Genomic DNA, 22,843 nt, shown 5'->3' with positions numbered 1-22,843 from the left:
AAATTCCTGATAGGCAGACGGGGGGGGAAGGGAGGAAGGGAGATGTACCAGAATATGAAATGATACAATCCTCTTTGTTTTTATCACATCAAGCTGCAGATCCACTTTGCCATTCAGCAACTGGGAGGTAAGATAGTGCCTACATATTGGATCTCTTTCCATTTAATTCTTCCTTCTCCTCACCTTTACAGCAATGCCAAAGGCTGACAAAAATGTCAAACTATTTCTGAAGCGTTTTCATCGAATTCCTACAGTGCAGAAGGACGCCATTTGGTCCATCGAGTCTGCACCCACCCTCTGAAAGAGCAACCTACCTCAGTCCATGCCGCCACGCTATCCCTGTAGCCCCACCTAACCTTCCTGGACACTAAGGTCCACCTAACCTGCACATCTTTGGACTGTGGGAGGAAACCGGAGCACTCAGAGGAAACCCATGCAGACTTGGAGAGAAAGTACAAACTCTACACAAAAAGTGACCAAAGGTCGGAATTGAATCCGGGTCCCTAGCGCTGTGAGGCAGCAGCGCTAACCACGGTGCCACCCACAAATCCTGACACAATATTTACATAGTGTGTATATACTTACATATATATGCAGCCACTTGCTCTTATGTGACTCATCTGTTTAAATTCACGTGTTAACCACATTTTTCATAAATACTCCATTAGTGAGTTACCAGCACAAGGTTAATGCTGTAGTGGGAATTTGGTAATTACTCCCGTCTTAACCCAGTAAAATAAGTCAGGAGTGGGATACCTTTGCACTGACAGCCAAACACTCCTGACACATGAACAAGAAATTTAAGTGCCAACAGAATTCCAAAACTGACGAGATTGTTTCTGTTAAAAAGTATATAGTCTAAATCTTTGGTTAAAATGCCAAATTGGAGATTTGCAATATCCTGATCAGCAATAATGTATCCATAATGTAGGGGAGATATACAGTTTCTGCTCCTGCATGTTATTTAATATCAGCTGCTGGAAAAGCACATGTACAGGTGTTGGATGAGAACAGAGCTGGACTTAGCTGCACTTACCATCTTGGCTAACACAGGTAACAAGCACCCTAGTCATATGCCAGAGGGGAACCGTCCCTGTGGAATTATACTCAGCATGGAATCGATGAGGGGATAAAAAAGGTAAAACAAATGCTTCTGACTAGTAATAGAAATCTTCCTTCAATCACCTGAAGAGCAGTCACCATTAGAAAAAAATCTCCTCATATGGAGACCGAGTTGGTCCGTTTACGTATTGTTCTAGAAAATTAAGTATATTCCGTAAACTTGTTCTTCAAGCCACTTTTGCCAAATTAATTTGCTCGGTTTATACAAAACATGGAAATTACACACTATTGCTGTATCATCCTCATTACACGCTCCTTTAATTCCCTGATTTATACTTTGTCCAACATTTCATTGCTGTCAAGGGACTTATAAACTACCCCAGTATTTTCAGCTCTTTACTATTCCTTAGATACTTATTCCATACTAGTTCTACATTCTGATTTTCTAAGCTAAGATTCTCTCTATCTACTACCTTTACCTCATCATGATTGCCCCAACTCGTTTTCCATTTTGCCTATCTTTTCTGAAAGTCAAATGTGCTAGAATATTTAGTTCCCAACCTTGGTCACAACGACACCTCAATGATGGCTATTAGATCAAACTTATTTATCCCTATTGGTGTCATTAATTCAACTATCTTGCTACGAATGCTTTGAGAATTCAGATATTCTGCCATTAATTTTGATATTTTACTGTTTTTCCTATGTGGCCTTGATCACTAGCTAATGCCCTACTATGTTATTTGATACTCTGGATACTCTGTTTCTTTGGCTCCTCCATCTACAAGTTTGCTGACGACACGGCAGTAGTGGGTTGGATCTCAAACAACGATGAGTCAGAATATAGGAGGGAGATAGAGAAACTAGTGGAGTAGTGTTACAACAACAATCTCTCCCTCAATGTCAGCGAAACTAAAGAGCTGGTCATTGACTTCAGGAAGCAAAGTATTGTACACATCCCTGTTTGCATCAATGAGGCCAAGGTGGAGATGGTTGATAGTTTCAAATTCCCAAGTGTGCACATCACCAAAAATCTGTCCTGGTCCACCCACATTTACGCTACAACCAAGAAAGCACAACAGCGCCTGTACTTCCTCAGGAAACTAAGGAAATGCGGCATGTCCACATTGACTCTTACCAACTTTTACAGGTGCACCATAGAAAGCATCCTATCTGGCTGCATCACAACCTGATATGGCAACTGCTCGGCCCAAGACCGTAAGAAACTACAGAGAGTCGTGAACACAGCCCAGTCCATCACGCGAGCCCGCCTCCCATCCATAGACTCGGTCTACACCTCCCGCTGCCTTGAGAAAGTGGGCAACATAATCCGAGATCCCTCCCACCCAGTTTACTCACTCTTCCAATTTATACCATAGGGCAGGAGATACAAAATTCTGAGAACACGCACTAACAGATTCAAAAACAGCATCTTCCCTGCTGTTACCAGTCTCCTAAAAGACCCTCTTTTGGATTGATCTGATCTCTTCACACATCTTCTCTACGAGTTGCATTACACTCCTGTAGGCGTCACTTGATGCCGGTCGGTGTCTATGTATTTATATTGTGCATTTTATGTTTGCCCTATTATTTATGTACAGAATGATCTGTCTGAGCTACATGCAGAACAATATTTTTCACTGTACCTCAGTACACATAACAATAAACAAACCTAATCCAATTGAATTCCTGCCACAATATGCTTGATTTTAGCCAAATAGCTTCTCTGCCTTACAGCCTTGACTTTTCTCTTCAGACTTATAAATTCATCCTTGCATGGAACCCTCCATCTCTGCAACCAGCTTAAAATCCTAAAAATGTACAACTTATATACATATATAATATTTTACCTTCTGGTGATGGGGAAAAGGGGAGACAATAGTAACAAAAAAAAACCAATGCCATTTTATATGTCACTTCCACAATGTAAAAGTCTCCGCAGCCGACTTAACGTTGGATATCATAGTAGCAAAATAGTGCGGCAGCGAGATTTTTATTATTGTTTTCAGGTACTTCACACAATATTCAATTGGTTTCCTAATGTTTATGAAAATAAATTATAGCAATCAAGACATTGCAGTGATTTGATAAAATAAATTTACAGTCAGCAGTAAGCACTGGATGGAGAGAATTTAAGTGATCTGTAGTAGGATCTACAGTTATAAAATTGTTATAAGATTGAAATATCGTGCGGCACGGTGGCACAGTGGTTAGCACTGCTGCCTCACGGCGCTGAGGACCCGAGTTTGATCCCGGGTCACTGTCAGTATGGAGATTGCACATTCTTCCTGTGTCTGCATGGGTCTCACCCCCACAACCAAAAAGATGTGCAGGGTAGGTGGATTGGCTGTGTTAAATTGCCCCTGAAGAAACAAAATTGATATATGTGCTGTTACAAATAGAACATAATTTGCATGTGGGAAAACTTTAAGCAAAGGTTGTCTTGGACAATAGTATGGAACACGAGAGTACAAATCAGCAAATTCTTTTATATGCCACCTGATTTTCCTTCCACTAATTTCAATAGAAAGGAAGATATGACAAAGTGCAAAACAGGATTTGTTACCATGTGTTTTGCTCTACTGCCTAACGTGAACTTCAACCTCTACATCTTATAGAAAACCTTCATTCAAAATCCAATAAGAATAAAATGAATTCATATAAAATCCAACCTGATTGACTATCCGAATCTTCCTCATCATCGTCGTCGTCATCATCATCATCATCGTCATCATCATCATCTTCATCGTCATCTTCCTCTTCATTGGACTCATCAGAATCTTTGCTACTTGGAACATCAGAGTCATCCCCTCTAAAATGATCAGCCAAAGAGTGGGTAGAATGGTGCTGATGTTGCTGCTGGACAGGTGCAGAGATCTTAACGCTCATTGATTTGTCTTTTGGTGAACTCTGGGATAATACAGGAGAGGTAGAATGTCGAACTGGTGTCACATGATTGCTGGAATGATTCTTCAAATTAGAACCCAGGAGAAGTGGTGAAATAGATGTAGTGAGACCAGAGTTTGTAACTACTTTGTCAGTATTCTTAATTTGGATTCTAGATTTGGTCGTAAGTGCCAAAGGGGCTTCCTGAATGACACTCTGAATTACGCCATTAGGTTGCTGCTGTGCTACAAGTGCACTTATTATCAAGGGGTGAGACTGGTTACCATCAATCGGAGGCAGCTTCTGGTGTGCTGGTGAACTAGCAGCAGATTTTGGACTAGACAATGGGGTCTGGAAACTCTTGTTACCACCTGCTGCTGCCTTCTTCTGGGCCTTGTACTGTTCTTGCTGTTTCTTCAATTGTGCTGGAAATGACTGCTTGAATAGTTCCTGCAAATAGAATGGAATAGTGAATTGACAAGCAGGAGTAACATATTCAACAGAATAAAAACAATGCAAGCCAAAAACAATATACAAACATTTATGACAACAATGTTGAATTTTATTTGCTTGTCATTTTAGCGAGTATTCTCTTTCTGGTTTCACTTCACTTTAACATTATCTGGTGTATTTGTAATAATTTCAAAATAGAAACTATAATGCTACTTTTATGAAAGCACACTACTGGTGGAGAACATTGCCGACAATGAACCCACACACTGGAGTTCACAGGTGTGATTGCTCTATAGGTCCTGCAGGCAAGGCCTTGACACTCCAGAAGGACCTATAGTTAAATATTTGTAAAATTAGCCCAAACAAATTTTCACTAGGATCCTGTGTAGAAGCATAGCTGTACATTTTATAAAGACTGGAGTTGCATTAAGGTCAGATTTCGAAAACAGATGTAAAGCCAAGGCAGGAGTCTAAACTATACAACTCAATAGTGGGTTAAAAGATTAATGTTCATTGCTACTAAAATAATATATTTACACATATCTTCAAAAGTCAAATTGCTGGTCACAGCCTGATAATGCAAATCACCAGGTACAGACAATATGTATTAAAGAAAATATCAGACAGTGCAAATTTATCTAAATGCTACAAGAATGGTTATCAGTATGTCTGAATCATAAAGATGATCTTTAACAGGCCCGCCAGACCGTGTGGGAGGGAGGAAGACAGAGTTGGCTGCTTGCGTTAAAGAATTTTAAAAAAAATATTTAAATAACTAACAAAATTATGTTTTTTTAAAATATTTTTATTAAGACAGTTATAAATAATCAAACACAACCACAACCAAGGTCAAAAAGATAACAAACAGGAGATCACAGCATAACTCAATGAGTAACCAACAACCACAGTTCACCCTCCCTACCTTCGCTGCCTCCACTTTTTCTTGTTAACCCTAAACCCTCTCCCCCCTCCCTGCTGACTTAACTGTCCTGGAAGAAGTCAATAAAGGGTTTCCATCTCCGGGCGAACCCTTCCATTGACCCCCTTAAGGCAAATTGTATATTCTCGAACCTGAGGAAATCCGCAAGGTCGCTCACCCATACCCTCGGTTTCAGAGGCTCAGAGTCCCTCCACCCCAACAGGATCCATCTCCAGGCTACCAGAGAAGTAAAAGGCCAGAACGTCGTCCTCTCTCACCCCCAGGACTCCCGGATTTTCCGACACTCCAAACACTGCCAATTCCAGACTCGAAACCACCTTCAACCTCAGAACCTCCAACATCATATCAGCGAACCCCCGCCAACTTCCCTCCAACTTCAGCAGGCCCAAAACATGTGAACATGATTCAAGCGCCCCCCTGCACACTGCCCACACCTATCCTCCACCCCCTCAAATAACCTACCCATTCTAGCCACCGTCTAATGTGCCCTGTGGACTACCTTAAATTGAATGAGGCTCAGCCTGGCACACAAAGAGGACCCATTCACCTTCCTCAAAGCTTCCTCCCATAGCCTAACCTCCAGCTCACCCCCCCAGCTCCTCCCACTTTCGCTTAACTATTCCTATCGGGGCACCCTCCCAGTCCATCAATTCCTTATATATCGCTGACATCATGCCTCTCCAACCTCTGTTCTCGACAGCATCTTGTCCTGCAACCCCGGGGACGGCAGATCAGGACAGGACAGCACTTGTTTTCTCATGTAGTTCCACACCTGTAAGTATCGGAACCCATTTCCGCTGGGCAACTCATACTCCTCTGCCAGTCCTTCCAAGCTCGATAAGCTGCCCCCACAAATAAATCCACAAACTGCTCGATTCCCGCCCGCAGTCAACCCCGAAACCTCCCATCCAGTCCCCCCAGAGAAAACCGGTGAATCCCACCGATCGAAGCCCAAACCGAGGCACGTTCAAGCCTCAAGTGCTGTCTCCACACCCTCAGGGCCCCCTCTTACCTGGCCGGCGAGAATGGCAGAGGTGCCGTTAACAGTGCTCCCAAGCTAGTGCCCTTACACAAGGGTGCTTTCATCCGCTCCCATACCGACACCTCCCCCACTACCTTGCCATGGCTATATTTGCCGCCCAATCATAATTCATTAAATTTGGCAAGGCTAACCAGCCCCCCCAGCTCCAACATCGCCTTCTTTACCCGAGGGGCCTTCCCTGCCAACAGAAATCCTGATATCTACGAGTTAACCTTCTTGAAAATCGGGAGTTTCTGTAATACAAACAAAAACCTTGGGAGCACAGACATCTTCATGGACTGCATCCGCTCTGCCAATGACAACGGGAGCACATTCCACCTTTTAAATTCACCCTTCATTTGCTCCATCAACCGAACCAGATTCAACTTGCGTAATTGCTCCCACCCCCGTGCCACCTGGATGCTGATACCTAAAACCCGCCCACACTACCTTAAACCCCCCCCCCCCCACACACACAAACACAATCCCTGGACGCTCAAAGCGCCAGTGACTCTATCGCCAAGGCGAAAAGCAATGGGGAGAGTGGGCATCCCTGCCTTGTCCCCTGGTGAAACCTAAAGTACCCAAACTCACCCGATTCGGTCTTACACTCACCACCGGCACCCGGTACAGAAATGGGATCCAATCCACAAACCTCTATCAAAACTCAAACCGCCCCAATACCTCCCAGAAATACTCACACTCTACCTGATCAACGGCTTTCTCCATGTCCATCGCTACCGCCACCTCCACATTCATTATGACATTTAACAGGCGCCTGATGTTGGCCGACATGTGCCTCCCTTTTATGAATCCCGTCCGGTTCCCCCCACTATCACCTCGATCCTCGAGGCCAGAATCTTAGCCAACAACTTGGCATCCACATTCAACAGTGATATTGGGCGGTAGGATCCACACTGCTCTGGGTCCTTATCTTTCTTCAGAATCAGAGATATTGAGGCCTGCGACAAAGTAGGGCGGAACTCACCCTTCTCCCTCACCTCATTAAATGCCTTCACCAGCAGGGACCCCAGGTCTCCCGAAAACCTTTTATAAAATTTTTCTGGTAAGCCGTCCAGGCCTGGGGCCTTCCCTGCCTGCATTGCCCCCATACCCTCCAGCACCTCCAACATTCCAATGGGAGTGCCCAGCCCCTCCTCCACCCTGGGGAATTCCAGCCCATCCAAAAAGTACGCATTTCCTCCCCCCACAGCTGGGGGCTATGACTCATAAACCCTCCGAAAGAATCCTCAAACCCCATTCAACCCCACCAGGTCCAATTCCACTCCCCCCTTGCCGCCCTTCACCCTACCAATCTTCCTCACTGCCTCTTGCTTCCTGAGCTGGTGGGCCAGCATCCTGCTAGCCTTCTCCCCGTACTCATCCACTGCCCCTCTGGCCCTCCGCAACTGCCCCTCTGCCTGCCTTGTGGACACCAGCCCAAATTCCATCTGGCTCTTCTGCCTCTCCTTCTTTTAAAAAAAAAGATATTTTATTCAAATTTTTTGGCCAAACAAAACAATACAAAGGTTTTCCTTTTTACAACAGTAAAACAGTATAAATAACAGTGGCCGTTTTTAAACAAATAAATAAATAATATATAAACTAAATGGCAACTGCCCTATCAAAAATAATAACTCTTCAAAAATAAAATCAAACAATCCAATATACATAGCCTAATACAAATATTTATACAAAAAAAACACACCCCTGAGGACCCGCCCAGGCACCCCCCCCCCCCCCCCCCTCCTCTCCCCCCTCCCCCTCCTCCTCCCCCCTGGGTTGCTGCTGTTACCTTCCCATTTCCTTTATCGTTCTGCGAGGTAGTCAATGAACGGTTGCCACCGCCTGGTGAACCCTTGAGCCGAACCCCTCAGTGCAAACTTTATCCGTTCTAGTTTTATAAACCCTGCCATATCATTTATCCAGGTCTCCACGCCCAGGTGTTTGGCTTCCTTCCACATAAGCAATATCCTTCGCCGGGCTACTAGGGACGCAAAGGCCAAGACATCAGCCTCTTTCGCCTCCTGCACTCCCGGCTCTTCTGCAACCCCGAATATAGCCAACCCCCAGCTTGGCTCGACCCGGACCCCCACCACCTCCGAAAGCACCTTTGCCACCCCCACCCAGAACCCCTGTAGTGCCGGACATGACCAAAACATGTGGATGTGGTTTGCTGGGCTTCTCGAGCATCTCCCACACCTATCCTCTACCCCGAAAGATTTACTGAGCCGTGCTCCGGTCATATGCGCCCTGTGTAAAACCTTGAATTGTATCAGGCTTAGCTTGGCGCACGAGGACGACGAGTTTACCCTACGTAGGGCATCAGCCCACAGCCCCTCCTCAATCTCTTCCCCCAGCTCTTCTTCCCATTTCCCCTTCAGCTCATCCACCATGATCTCCCCCTCATCCCTCATTTCCCTGTATATATCCGACACCCTACCATCCCCCACCCATGTCCCTGAGATCACTCTATCCTGAACCTCCTGCGTCGGGAGCTGCGGGAATTCCCTCACCTGTTGCCTCGCAAAAGCCCTCAGTTGCATGTACCGAAATGCATTCCCTTGGGGCAATCCATATTTTTCCGTCAGTGCTCCCAGACTCGCAAACGTCCAGTCTACGAACAGATCTCTCAGTTGCACAACCCCAGCTCTTTGCCATGCTCCAAAACCCCCATCCATTCTCCCCGGGACAAACCTATGGTTATTTCTTATCGGGGACCGCACCGAGGCTCCCGTCCTTCCCCTATGCCGTCTCCACTGCCCCCAAATTTTTAGTGTTGCCACCACCACTGGACTTGTGGTGTATTTCTTCGGGGAGAACGGAAACGGCGCCGTCACCATTGCTTGTAGGCTGGTTCCCTTGCAGGACGCCATCTCCAATCTCTTCCACGCCGCTCCCTCCCCTTCTCCCATCCACTTACACACCATTGAGATATTGGCGGCCCAGTAGTATTCACTTATGCTCGGTAGTGCCAGCCCCCCCCTATCCCTGCTACGCTGCAAGAGCCCCCTCCTCACTCTCGGGGTCTTCCGGGCCCACACAAAACTCATGACACTTTTCTCAATTCTCTTGAAAAAAGCCTTCGTGACCATCACCGGAAGGCACTGAAATACAAAGAGGAATCTCGGGAGGACTACCATTTTAACCGCCTACACCCTACCCACCAGTGACAGGGGCACCATGTCCCATCTCTTAAAATCCTCCTCCGTCTGTTCCACCAATCTTGTTAAATTAAGCCTATGTAAGGTTCCCCAACTCCTGGCTATCTGAATCCCTAAGTACCGGAAATCTCTTGTCACCTTCCTCAGCGGTAAGTCATCTATTCCCCTGCTCTGCTCCCCCGGATGCACCACAAACAGCTCACTCTTACCCATATTCAATTTGTACCCCGGGAATTCCCCAAACTCCCTGAGTGTCTGCATTATCTCAGGCATCCCCTCCACTGGGTCCGCAACATACAGCAATAAATCAAGGATACCTGGTGTTCTTCTCTTCCCCTGAGCACTCCCTTCCACTTCCTGGAGCCCCTCAGTGCTATGGCCAGGGGCTCAATCGCCAATGCAAACAGTAACAGAGACAGGGGACACCCCTGCCTCGTCCCTCTGTGAAGACGGAAGTAATCAGACCTCTGTCTGTTCGTGACCACGCTCGCCACCGGGACCCTATACAGCAGCTGTACCCATCCGATATACCCTTCTCCAAAACCAAATCTCCTCAGCACCTCCCACAGATAATCCCACTCTACTCTGTCGAATGCTTTCTTGGCGTCCATCGCCACCACTATCTCCGCCTCCCCCTCTGGTGGGGGCATCATCATTACCCCTAGCAACCTCCGTATGTTCGTGTTCAGCTGTCTCCCCTTAACGAACCCAGTTTGATCCTCGTGGACCACCCTGGGGACACAGTCCTCTATCCTCGTCGCCATCACCTTGGCCAAGAGCTTAGCATCTACATTTAAAAGGGAAATGGGCCTGTAGGACCCACACTGCAGTGGGTCTTTTTATCCTTCAAAAGGAGCGATATCGTTGCCTCCGACATAGTCGGGGGCAGCTGCCCCATTTCCCTAGCCTCATTAAAGGTTCTCGTCAGAAGCGGGGCCAGTAAGTCCATATACTTCCTATAAAATTCCACCGGGAATCCATCCGGTCCCGGGGCCTTCCCCGCCTGCATGCTCCCAATCCCTTTTACCACCTCCTCCATCTCAATCTGTGCTCCCAGTCCCGCCCTCTCCTGCTCATCCACCTTAGGGAATTCCAGGTGATCCAAGAAACACATCATTCCCTCCTTCCCTTCCGGGGGCTGAGCCTTATATAACCTCATAAACTGCCTTGAACACCCCGTTCACTCTCTCCACTCCCCGTTCCATCTCTCCCTCCTCATCTCTCACCCCACCTATCTCCCTCGCTGCTCCCCTCTTCCTCAATTGGTGGGCCAGTAGCCGACTCACCTTCTCTCCATACTCATACTGTACACCCTGTGCCCTCCTCCACCGTGCCTCCGCCTTACCCGTGGTCAGCAGGTCAAACTCCACATGTAGCCTTTGTCTTTCCCTGTACAGTCCCTCCTCCGGTGCCTCCGCATATTGCCTGTCCACCCTCAAAAGCTCTTTCAGCAATCGCTCCCTTTCTTTACCCTCTTGTTTCCCTTTATGTGCCCTTATGGATATCAGTTCCCCTCTAACCACCGCCTTCAACGCCTCCCAGACCACTCCCACCTGAACCTCTCCTTTGTCATTAAGCTCCAAGTACCTTTCGATGCACCCACTCACCCTTAAACATACCCCCTCATCCACCAATAAGCCCATATCCATTCTCCAGAGTGGGTGCTGTTCTTTTTCCTCTCCTACCTCCAGGTCTACCCAATGTGGAGCGTGGTCTGAAATAGCTATGGCCGTATATTCCGTCCCTGTCACCTTCGGAATCAGTGCCCTTCCCAAGACAAAAAAGTCTCTCCGTGAATATACTTTGTGGACATGGGAGAAAAATGAGAACTCCTTACTCCTAGGCCTACTAAATCTCCAGGGGTCTACCCCTCCCATCTGCTCCATGAAGTCCTTGAGCACCCTGGCCGCTGCCGGCCTCCTCCCGGTCCTGGACCTCGATCGGTCCAGCCCTGGATCAAGCACCGTATTGAAATCTCCCCCATTACCAACTTTCCCGCCTCCAGGTCCGGGATACGTCCCAACATACGCCTCATAAAATTTGCATCATCCCAGTTTGGGGCATATACATTCACCAGAACCACCGCCTCCCCTTGCAATCTGCCACTCACCATCACATATCTACCCCCACTATCCGCCACTATGGTCTTTGCCTCAAACAGTACCCGTTTCCCCACCAAGATAGCCACCCCCCTGTTCTTCGCATCCAAACCCGAATGAAACACCTGCCCCACCCATCCTTTATGCAGTCTGACCTGGTCTATCAGTTTCAGATGTGTCTCCTGCAACATAACCACATCTGCCTTAAGTTTCTTTAGCTGTGCGAGTACCCGTGCCCTTTTAATCGGCCCGTGCAGCCCTCTCACGTTCCAAGTGATCAGCCGGGTTGGGGGGCTCTTTACCCCCCCACCCCCCTGTCGACTAGCCATCCCCTTTTTTAACCCAGCTCCTCACCCGGTTCCCACGTACCCGTGTATCCCCCCGACGGTGCCCTCCCGCCTCGACCACCCCATCCCATAACAGCTCCCCCTTCTCCTTAGCAGCAGCAACCCAGTTATCCCCCCCTCCCCTAGATCCATTCCTAGCGTAGTTGTACCCCCCATGTTGCTCCCAGAAGTCAGCGAACTCTGGCTGACCTCGGCTTCCCCCCTTGTCCTCGGCCCCCACTGTGCGAGGCCCCCTCTTTCCTGCGTTCCTGTTCCCGCCATAATTACCATAGCGCGGGAACAAAGCCCGCGTTTCCCACTCGGCCCCGCCCCTAATGACCGGCGCCCACAGTTCCTCACACTCCTCCCCCCCCCAACAACATGGGGAAGAGAGAAAAGTTACAATATCGCAAGATTAACAAACTGAAAAATCATCCCCCCCCCTTTTTTTCCTCGCCCCACATAATTTGTTCCAAAAGTTTTCTCTCGCCAGACTATTCCAGCTTCTCGTCCACAATGAACGTCCACGCCTCTTCTGCCGTCTCAAAGTAATGGTGCTTCCCTTGGTGTGTGACCCACAATCTCGCCGGTTGTAACATTCCAAACTGGATCTTCTTTTTGTGAAGCACCGCCTTAGCCCGATTAAAACTTGCCCTCCTTCTCGCCACCTCCGCACTCCAATCCTGGTAAACGCGGATCACCGCGTTCTCCCACCTGCAGCTCCGAGTTTTCTTCGCCCATCTTAGGACCATCTCTCTGTCATTATAGCGGTGAAACCTCACCACTATGGCTCGAGGTATTTCTCCTGCCCTTGGTCTTCGCGCCATAACTCGATAAGCTCCCTCCACCTCCAAAGGGCCCGTCGGGGCCTCCGATCCCATTAGCGAGTGAAGCATCGTGCTCACATATGCCCCGACGTCCGCCCCTTCTACGCCTTCGGGAATTCTTCCTCCTCGAATTATTCTCCAGTACTTCCAGCCTTTCCACACATCTTTTGTGCTGCGCCTCGTGCGTCTCTGTCTTCACCACCAGGCCTTGTATTTCATCTTCGTTTTCAGCAGCCTTTGCCTTCACGACCCGAAGCTCCTGCTCTTGGGTCTTCTGCCCCTCTTTTAGCCCTTCAATCGCCTGTAATATCGGGGCCAACAACTCCTTCTTCAATTCCTTTTTCAGCTCTTCCACACAGCGCCGCAGGAACTCTTGTTGGTCTGGGCCCCATAACAAACGGCCACCTTCCGACGCCATCTTGCTTTGAGCTTGCCTTCCTTGCCGTTGCTCCAGAGGATCCTCCGCAATCCGGCTGCTATCCTCTCCTTTATCCATGCGTGTCCGGGGGGGGATTCCCTTCTAGTTTACCGCACAGTGTTTTTGGCCGTTTAAATTGCCGTTGGGGCTCCTATTAAGAGCCCAAAAGTCCGTTCCACCGGGAGCTGCCGAAACGTGCGACTTAGCTGGTCATCGCCGCACCCGGAAGTCCTTCTGCCTCTCCTTCAACAATCACGCCTCCGGGGCCGCCGTGTACCTTCTGTCAACCCACATAATCCCGTTCTCCAACCTTCCCCCTGTGAACCCGAATTGATATAAACTCCTCCCCTCCTGACCACTGCCTTGAGTGTTTCCCATAGCGTGGCGGGCGAGACCTCACCTGTGTGGTTTACTTCCACGTACCCTCGCCCGCTCACACACCTCCTCCTCCGCTCGCAGCCCCACGTCCAACCTCCATGGTGGGTGATGAGCCCCCCTGCCGCCCCCCCCCCCCCCCCCCCCCCCCACCGATTCACTCGCAGGTCCACCCAATATAGCGCGTGATCCAAGACCACGATCACCGAATATCCCGAGTCCACCACCTCCACCAGCAACCTCTTACCCGCGACAAAAAATGCAATGCGCGTGACCTTATGGACATGGGAAAAGTATGAAAACCCCTTTGCCGTTGGCCTCCCAAATCTCCATGGGTCCCCACCCCATGCGCTCCATAAACCCCTTCAGCTCCTTCGCCACCACCGACACTCTCCCCGATCTTGAATTCGACCGGTCCATCCCCGGATCAATGACCATGTTAAAGGTCCCTCCCCCCCCCATAATCAGCTGGTGCGAGTCCAGGATCTTCCCCAATCCTCGGCTCAAACTCCACATCGTCCCAATTTGAGACATAAACATCAACTAGGATCACTGGCATCCCCTCCAATTTCCCACTTACCATCACAAACCTTTCCCCGCACCCCCCCCCCTCCCCCACCGCCGAATCTTCTACAATATTCCTCACCTCAAAAGCCACACACTTATTGACTAGCACCGCCGCCTCATGCGTCTTCATATCCAACCCCGAATGGAAAACTTGCCCTACCCACCTTTTCCTTAACCTTGTCTGGTCCCCAATCTTCAGATGTATCGTTTGCAAAAAGGTCACATCCACCTTCAAACTCCTCAGATGCACGAAAACATACCACCGTTTGACTGGCCCATTCAGCCCCCTCACGTTCCATGTGACCAGCCTGGTTGGAGGGCATTCCCCCCACCCCTCCCCCCCGGCACTGATCAGCCATACTCCTTCTTAGGCCAGCCCCCCGCCCATGCCACGTGACCCTCCAGGCCCAGCCCCTGATGTCCGCCCATATAATCCTACAGCACCTTGGTCAGCAGCCCCCCACCCCCCCTCCCTTGTCCTAAACAAAACAACAACCCCATCCCCCTCTGCTATGCTAACCACCTGTTCACCCCCCACGGTGCTCCCGTTAACTAGCGTGGCAGACCCCGCCCAAGGCACCACAGCCTCCTACCTCCCACTGAATCCCCTCTTCCCGACTCACTCATCTCGCAACCAACAGTGCAACAATAAGAAAACAAAAGAGAAACAAAAAACTCCAATAATATAAAAGGTGCACTCACCCCCTCATCACCTTGACACATAATAATAATCTTTGTCACAAGTAGGCTTACATTAACACTGCAATGAAGTTACTGTGAAAGCCCCTAGTCGGGTATCTCGGGTTATTCCCACCTCGGCCGTCAACAAAGCCAACTGCTCCTTGTGCACTCCCACCACCTCCTCCACTTTCCGGATGGCCTGGGCCTGGGACACCAGCCTCTGTTCCACTTGGTCGATTCCCAACTTCAACAAGTCTACAGCCTTGGCTAGGTCCTTATTGAGCTCTCTCTTCTGCTGGCTGAACTTCTCATTTAGAAGTCCACCAGTTGGTCGATCGGCCATTGGGTACAGTAAGAAGTCTTACAACACAGGTTAAAGTCCAACAGGTTTGTTTCAAATCACTAGCTTTCGGAGCACTGCTCCTTCCTCAGGTGAATGAAGAGGCATGTTCCAGAAACACATATATAGACTAAGTCAAAGGTGCAAGACAATGCTTTGAATGCGAGCATTTGCAGGTAATTAAGTCTTTACAGATCAAGAGGTAGGGGTAACCACAGGTTAAAGAGGTGTGAATTGTGTCCCGAAACGTGGTACATTGGTGAAATCATGCAGGCGCTGCGACAACGGATGAACGGACATCGCGCGACAGTCGCCAGGCAGAAATGTTCCCTTCCAGTCGGGGAACACTTCAGCAGTCAAGGGCATTCAGCCTCTGGTCTCCGGGTAAGCGTTCTCCAAGGCGGCCTTCAGGACGCGCGACAACGCAAAATCGCCGAGCAGAAACTTATAGCCAAGTTCCGCACACATGAGTACGGCCTCAACCGGGACCTTGGATTCATGTCGCATTACATTCATCCCCCACCACCTGGCCTGGGCTTGCGAAATCCTACCAACTGTCCTGGCTTGAGACAATTCACACCTCTTTAACCTGGGATTACGCCTTTCTCTAGATCTGTAAAGACTTATTTACCTGAAAATGCTCGCATTCAAAGCATTGTCTTGTATCTTTGACTTTGTCTATATATATGTTTCTGGAACCTACCTCTTCATTCACCTGAGGAAGGAGCAGTGCTCCAAAACCTAGTGATTTGAAACAAACCTGTTGGACTTTAACCTGGTGTTGTAAGACTTCTTACTGTGCTCACCTCAGTCCAACGCCGGCATCTCCACACCATGACCATTAGGTAGGCAGCGCAGGTACTGCACCCTCCGCTATCTTAAGCTGTGGTGCATGATTGTCTCCTGTTCCAGCTGCTCCCTTTTTCTCGACCCACTTCTTGTCCGTGAACCATCCACCAGTGGAGTCAGACTTCCCTCTGGCGAGCCCTACACCTTTTTCAGCCACACATCCACCCTCTGAACGGGGAAAAGGTCCGAAAAAAACAGCCTCGAGCAGGAGCTGCCAAATGTGCAATCGCTCACACCATGGCCGCCACCGGAAGTACTAACATAACTATGTCGATTAGTTCTGGCGTAATGGTTTAAACTCTTTCGAAAATGGGTCTGAAGGTTTTACTTTATGGTAAGTGAAAATTATTAGTTACTAGTGACACAACACTTAAAAAAACTCAAAATGAAAAGGAAAACCTAAAACAAGCACTGAATTTACAATCACAAGCTTTGAAAATTCAAGCTTTGCATGGCCTGATCAACTATATCTCAAGTCATCACATTTTCATCCTACTCCTTTTAAAGTCGGTGGTGGTCTGATTGAGTATTTTGGTACTCAGTTTTATGCACTCAAACTATGATAGCTGAAGTTAACTTGCCTGCTTCAAACGAAGATCATGTGGTGACCCCAGTTCTTCATAAGCAGATATATTCCCTGCCTTTAGAAGTTCAGGCAAAGCACCAATTCGTTTTGGAGAAGATTCTTTCCTTCCCTGATGGATCAAAGGCACAGGTTTCATCCCAACTGTTAGTCCTGTGGACTGAATGACACTCTGATGTTTTTTACCAGACTCATCATTTGTGTGAGAGGTCTGGAAAATGAGGGAAAGTTGTGACAAAACCGGAGGCAGTTTTTGCTGGGATTGGAATGAATGTGAAGTTTGAGATTCTGTGGCAAGATGTAGATGCTGGTTCATTCTTTTGTCATGTGAATGCTTAAGGTCACGAAGAGTCTGGCTTCTTTCTTTTGGCTCCTTCGCAATGTGCATCAAACTCTGCAAATAAAATTTAAATTCATAGATAAGACTGCAGGACTTTTAAAGAATTATAGGTTAGGTCCTTTCTTCAGCTTTTTATATTATGCTTGGCAATGCTACGATTAACTTTTAAAAACATTATCTTTAAAATGTTTTAGAAAATTAGGATATTTCCATACAGAAAATAAATAATTGGATCAGCACTTGTGTTGGAGCCAATGGTATAGAAAGAGATGAAGGTCCAAGGAAAAGATGAAATGGGGTTCTTGTTCCTGCCTTTATCTAGTTAATTTCTAGGAAAATCATGCAACTGGAAGCTGAGGAGAGAAAACAATTTGGTTTGGTTGTGATGCGCTGCACAATTGAATTGCTTGGGTTCACATATTAAGAATTAACTCTCAAGAGGTACATAAGTAAAATTCATGGCAGGTTTACGATTTCCTAACTAAGATGTGAATGCAGATTATGGTGCTCCCATTAACATTCCTCAGATTAGCGAAGAGAATTAAATCTGTTTTACATGGTTCAGTTAGTTAAGAGAGTTAATAATTCTTGCAAGGAACTAAACCACCAGAGTCTTTGTTATAAATAAGTGTAATAGATATTTCATTATACAGTGAAAAAAAAGTAGGACAACATGAACAAAATACTGAATAGCTGAAAGAGCAAAACTGGGCCAGAAGGAGAGCAAGAATATACTCACTTATATGTGAATATGCGTGTTGGTGAGACCAGGGAATATCCTATTGAATTTGCACTGTACCCGCTCTAAGGCCTCAATATCCTTTCTCTAGTCATTTGATATTGTGCAGCCTAATTCAGCGCTAAATACGCTCATTATGGTCTGATATAGTCCCATCATTCCTTGGCTTATACATCGATACCTCTTGTGGCAAAACCTAGAATGCCATTAACTTTTCCTTTACAAACTTATTAACTTGAAGCACCATCTATAATGTCCCAAGAACCTTTATCCTTAAATCAGTGATGTTACTTCAATTTAGAGTATAATTATGAGCATTCGTTTTTTTAACCAAAATGTACCATCACGCACCAACTGATATTGAAATGAAATGAAATGAAAATCGCTTATTGTCACAAGTAGGCTTCAATGAAGTTACTGTGAAAAGCCCCAAGTCGCCACATTCCGGCGCCTGTTCAGGGAGGCTGTTACAGGCACTTTTTAGCCTATTACCCACATTTTTCAATATTTCTATGCACGAAATGATGTAACACAGAAGGTCATCATCTCTTTGAAAGAGATTAGTCCCACCACCCTGCTCTTTGCCTATAGTCCTGCAAATCTTTCCCTTTCAAGTATTTATTCAATTTCCTTTTGAAAGTTACTATTGAATCTGTTTACACCATTCTGTCAGGCAATCCATTCCTGATCATATTGCATAAAAATATTCTAATCGCCCTTCTCTCTGGTCCTTTGGTCAATTATCTGAGGTGTACATTCTATTTGTTTTTTTGTCATCTGGTTAGACCCCAGTTGGAGTATTGTGGAAATTATGAGTCACCACACTTCAGGAAAGATGTCAAGGCCTAGGGAATGGCATGGAAGAGATTTAACGGAATAGTATTAGGCATGAATGACAACAGTTTCTATGGAGAGACTGGAGAAATTGCGATTGTTTTCTTAATAGTAATCCTTATTAATGTCAAAAGTAGGCTTACATTAACATTGCAATAAAGTTACTGTGAAAATCCCCTACTCGCCACACTCCGGCGCCTGTTCAGGTACACGGAGGGAGAATTCAGGATGTCCAATTTACCTAACAAGCACGCCTTTCGGCACTTGTGGGAAGAAACTGGAGCACCCGGAGGAAACCCTCGCAGACACAGGGAGACTGTACAGACTTCGCACAGACAGAGACCCAAGCCGGGAATCGAACCTGGAACCCTGGCGCTGTGAAGCGACAGTGCTAACCACTGTGCAGCCTCTTTAGAGCAAAGAAGGTGAAGAAGAGATTTGATAAAGAGTTGTTGCAAACCATGAAGGGTTTGGATAGAGTAAACAAAGAGAAACTGTTTCCAGTGGCGGAAAAGATAGTAACAGAGGATACAATTTAAGGCAATTGGCAAAAGATCCATAAACAATATGAGGGACATCAGTTGTTATGATCCGGACTGCAATGTTTGAAAACTTCCATTCAATCGTAACTTCCAAAAGTTGGATAAATATTTGAAAAAGAAAGATCTATGGGTGAATAGCAGGAAAATTAGACAAATTGGACAGGTTCAAAGCTGGCATCGGCAGACTGGGCTGAATGGCCTCATGTGCTGCACCTTTCTATGATTCTATCTGCAAATTTCAACAACACACCCTCCAGGTCAATATTCATAACATAAAGAAAAAATGTTGTAATAAAATATCCCTTCCCCTGTAATAATCTGAATTCTGCATAGTTGATCAAGATCCACGGTAGTAGTCGGAATCCTTTTGAGCAGCTACGTCTCATCAGAAGGAAAACAAAATTCTAAATCCATGCATACTTGGGCACAAGGGTCAAACATTTACCCTGTGCTATTATATCATACATTGATATCAATCTACCTTTGAATCACAAGTTTTGATAATCCAGGTAAACAAATAAAGTATTTTTGTCCTTATTTGACAGGCCAGGATTTTACATTAAGACTGGTGTGTGCATAGATTAATATGCATTTCAGAAGCCTTCAGGCAGAAATGACAATAGGTACAAAGTGGCAGGTAGATTATTTTTAAAAGAAATTTAAAATGTAATTTATAGTACCCAATTCATCTGTTCCGATTAAGGGGCAATTTAGTGTGGCCAATCCACCGACCCAGCACATCTTTGGGTTGTGGGGGCGAAACCCATGCAAACTGGGGGAGAATGTGCAAACGCCACAAGGACTGTGATCCAGAGCCGGGATTGAACCTGAGACGGTGAGGCAGCCATGATAACCACTGCTGCCCAAGTGTCAGGTAGATCATATTTATGCTGCATGATTTGAACATCAGAAATGTATGCGTCTACATATTTGCATCTGTTACTCTTGACTTTCAAAAGCTGTATTAAAATGCAACGTCAAGCTTTTATAAACTACTAATTACACAACAGTACCCTTGCTACAATGTATAAACAAATTGTTTGACTAATACCTAGAAGTCCTTTATCCAATTCATGATTTACCTGTCGAATGATATACAGCTACTTCAAATGATCTTTACAAACTTTAAACATGTTGTCATGTGTATCCATTTTTGTTTAAAACTGAACCCAACAAAACAAAATAGCAAAAAGTTAACAGAAAACTACAACAAAATAATTTTCTTTAAAAATTGTTAAAATCAATTGGGCATAATATATCAAAGAGAACATTAGCAAGCTTAGGCAAATAATTCATGAAATGCACTGATTGCCTTTTGAAAGGCAGCCACTGTTGGAGGGGAGGGGTGGAGGAACGAAAGTCAATGCACATGTAAACCCAAGCTGGTGAAAGGCAAAATGAATTTTACAGAACATATGAACAAAAATGCTAACAACATATCCAAGTACAAAGTTAACTAAATAATAAATATTAAAATAAAATATCATGCACCTATTTAAGGAAACACCAATTTATTGAGTCTTTAATTTTACCTTTGTCTTCTTTGCATGTGGAGCTTCAGTTTCAGAATCTGAATCACCCTCCTCACTATCTTCTTCACCAATACTATGATCATCATCATCATCCTCATCGTCATCATCGTCGTCATCATCGTCGTCGTCATCATCGTCGTCGTCGTCGTCGTCATCAAAGTCGTCAGAATCACTGCTGCTCAAACCCTCGCTGGAAGAATCTGATGACGTGCCGGATTCACTTTCACTATTGCTGGAGCTTTCAATTGCTTTCTTTCTGGGTTTCTGTTAAAAATTTTGCAATTAGACAAATTGTACAAGGCTTCAGAAATCCAAGTACTTGATGTTTGTTTAAAGTATAAAATTACCCCCTGCTTTTTGTCTTTCCGCCAGTCACATACCATGGCACATTTGCAGCTGAACATGTACGGTGGACACAATCCGCTCCGGAATTCGAAGCATCATCATTTTTGCTTCATCAGAGGTATTTTTCAAATGATCACTCCTGCCAGGGGAGTATCAGTTCCATATGAACACATACATTGTAGCAGTGACTAAGGATGCAAAACTATTCCACTTTGTGGCAAAAAATAGCTCGAGATTTCTAAAGCTCATGAAGATGAGGGGCAGCAGCAGGAAATGCAGACTGACCTATTCTTAACAATTAACATCAACATCGTAGTAAGTTCACTGCCATGTTAATGTAAGCCTACTTATGACAATAATAAAGTAATCAAAGACCCCTCCCCACCCAGGTTATTCACTCTTCCAGCTTCTTCCATCAGGCAGGAGATACAAAAGTCTGAGAACACGCACTAACAGATTCAAAACCGAAATCTTCCCCGCTGTTACCAGTCTCCTAGAAGACCCTCTTATGGACTGATCTGATCTCTTCACACATCTTTACTACCGAGCAGTACTACACTCCTGCATGTTTCAACCAATACCAGTGTCTATGTATTTACATTGTGCATTTTATGTTTGCCCTATTATGTATTTTCCTTTCATGTACGGAATGATCTGTCTTAGCTGCTTGCAAAACAATACTTTTCACTGTACCGCTGTACACGTGACAATAAACAAATCTAATCCAATCCATAATGTCACTTACTGGCCAACATAACCAAAATGAAACATGTTTAATATTCAGTGAGTTTCTTATTAAATATCGCTCCATTTTTCCATGGAACAAGACCCAGAAATCATTACAACGGAAAACAAAAACCGTCACTCACAGTTGTCACTGTTGGTTTCAAAATTAAACAATGATTTAAACTGTGCTGTTATCTCTGGGATGTCACCAATATGAGTTGTTTTTGTCAAAGTTCTATCTGAACTATCTGAAAATTATAAAACTAGAAAGAAAATCAAGCTTTGACAAAGAGTCAACCAGACTCGAAACGTTAGCTCCCTTTTCTCTCCATAGATGCTGTCAGATCTGCTGTGATTGTCGAGTATTTTCTGCTTTTGTTTCAGGTTTAGCATCCACAGGAATTTACTTTTATCATAAAAATATGCAGATGGTGCAGATTTCAAAAGACTGGCAAACACTGAAAAAGTCCAAAAAAGGAGCATCACGACTCCCGGGAGTTCATGTGCAAACTTTTAATAATAATGATCTTTATTGTCACAAGTAGGCTTACATTAACACAGCTGTGTTACTGTGAAAAGCCACTAGTCGCCACATTCCAGCGCCTGTTCAGGTACGCAGAGGGAGAATTCAGAATGTCCAAATTACCTAATAGCACGCCTTTCGGGACTTGTGGGAGGAAACAGGAGCACCCAGAGGAAATCCACACAGACACGGGGAGAACGTGCAAACTCCTCACAGGCAGTGAACCAAGCCAGGAATCAAACCTGGGACCCTGGGGCTGTGAAGCCATCATGCTAACCCCTATGGTACCGTGCTGCCCAAGCTGCCTGCTAATTTAAATGTGAGCAGCATGCAGTTTACACAGTGCCAAACCTGTGCAAGAATAGCACTGCCTAAAACTAACCCGCACCTGTAAGGGGAGATGCATTTGGCTAGAGCAGGTTCTGGAAGTGGCTCGGAAAGACACTCTGACCTGAAAGAGTAAAATTGGCAAAACAGGGAAAGAGCCCTTTAAGGTCTGACACAGCAGTGGAGGACTTGGTGCAGAAAATGGACTGGAGGACAGAGGACCCAGCAAAAGGAGTCAGGATGAGCTCCAGACAGATAATGGGAGCAGATAGCCATCACTGTCAATGCAAGCAGTCGAACATCGAGGACCTAAATGAAGTGCAGGAAGAAGGTTAATGACCTTC

General features: G+C 46.0%; 1 protein-coding gene across 8 annotated transcripts in view; it reads right to left on the bottom strand.

Annotated features, from left to right (window-relative positions):
* baz2ba (bromodomain adjacent to zinc finger domain, 2Ba) overlaps positions 1–22,843 on the bottom strand; it is a 603,362-nt gene that overhangs the window by 253,249 nt on the left and 327,270 nt on the right. For all 8 annotated transcript variants that reach the window (XM_072474620.1, XM_072474664.1, XM_072474673.1 and 5 more), the window contains 3 exons: positions 20,579–20,842; positions 16,590–16,985; positions 3,735–4,398 (listed from right to left, as the gene is read on the bottom strand). In XM_072474620.1, the coding sequence (XP_072330721.1) occupies positions 3,735–4,398; positions 16,590–16,985; positions 20,579–20,842 (1,324 nt within the window). The remainder of the gene's footprint in view (positions 1–3,734; positions 4,399–16,589; positions 16,986–20,578; positions 20,843–22,843) is intronic.

Source organism: Scyliorhinus torazame, chromosome 2 (assembly GCF_047496885.1).
Source record: "Scyliorhinus torazame isolate Kashiwa2021f chromosome 2, sScyTor2.1, whole genome shotgun sequence".
NCBI classification, from domain to species: domain Eukaryota; kingdom Metazoa; phylum Chordata; class Chondrichthyes; order Carcharhiniformes; family Scyliorhinidae; genus Scyliorhinus; species Scyliorhinus torazame.
The sequence above is the reverse complement of the archived record's forward strand: the minus strand, read 5'-3'. Positions and strand labels throughout refer to the sequence as shown.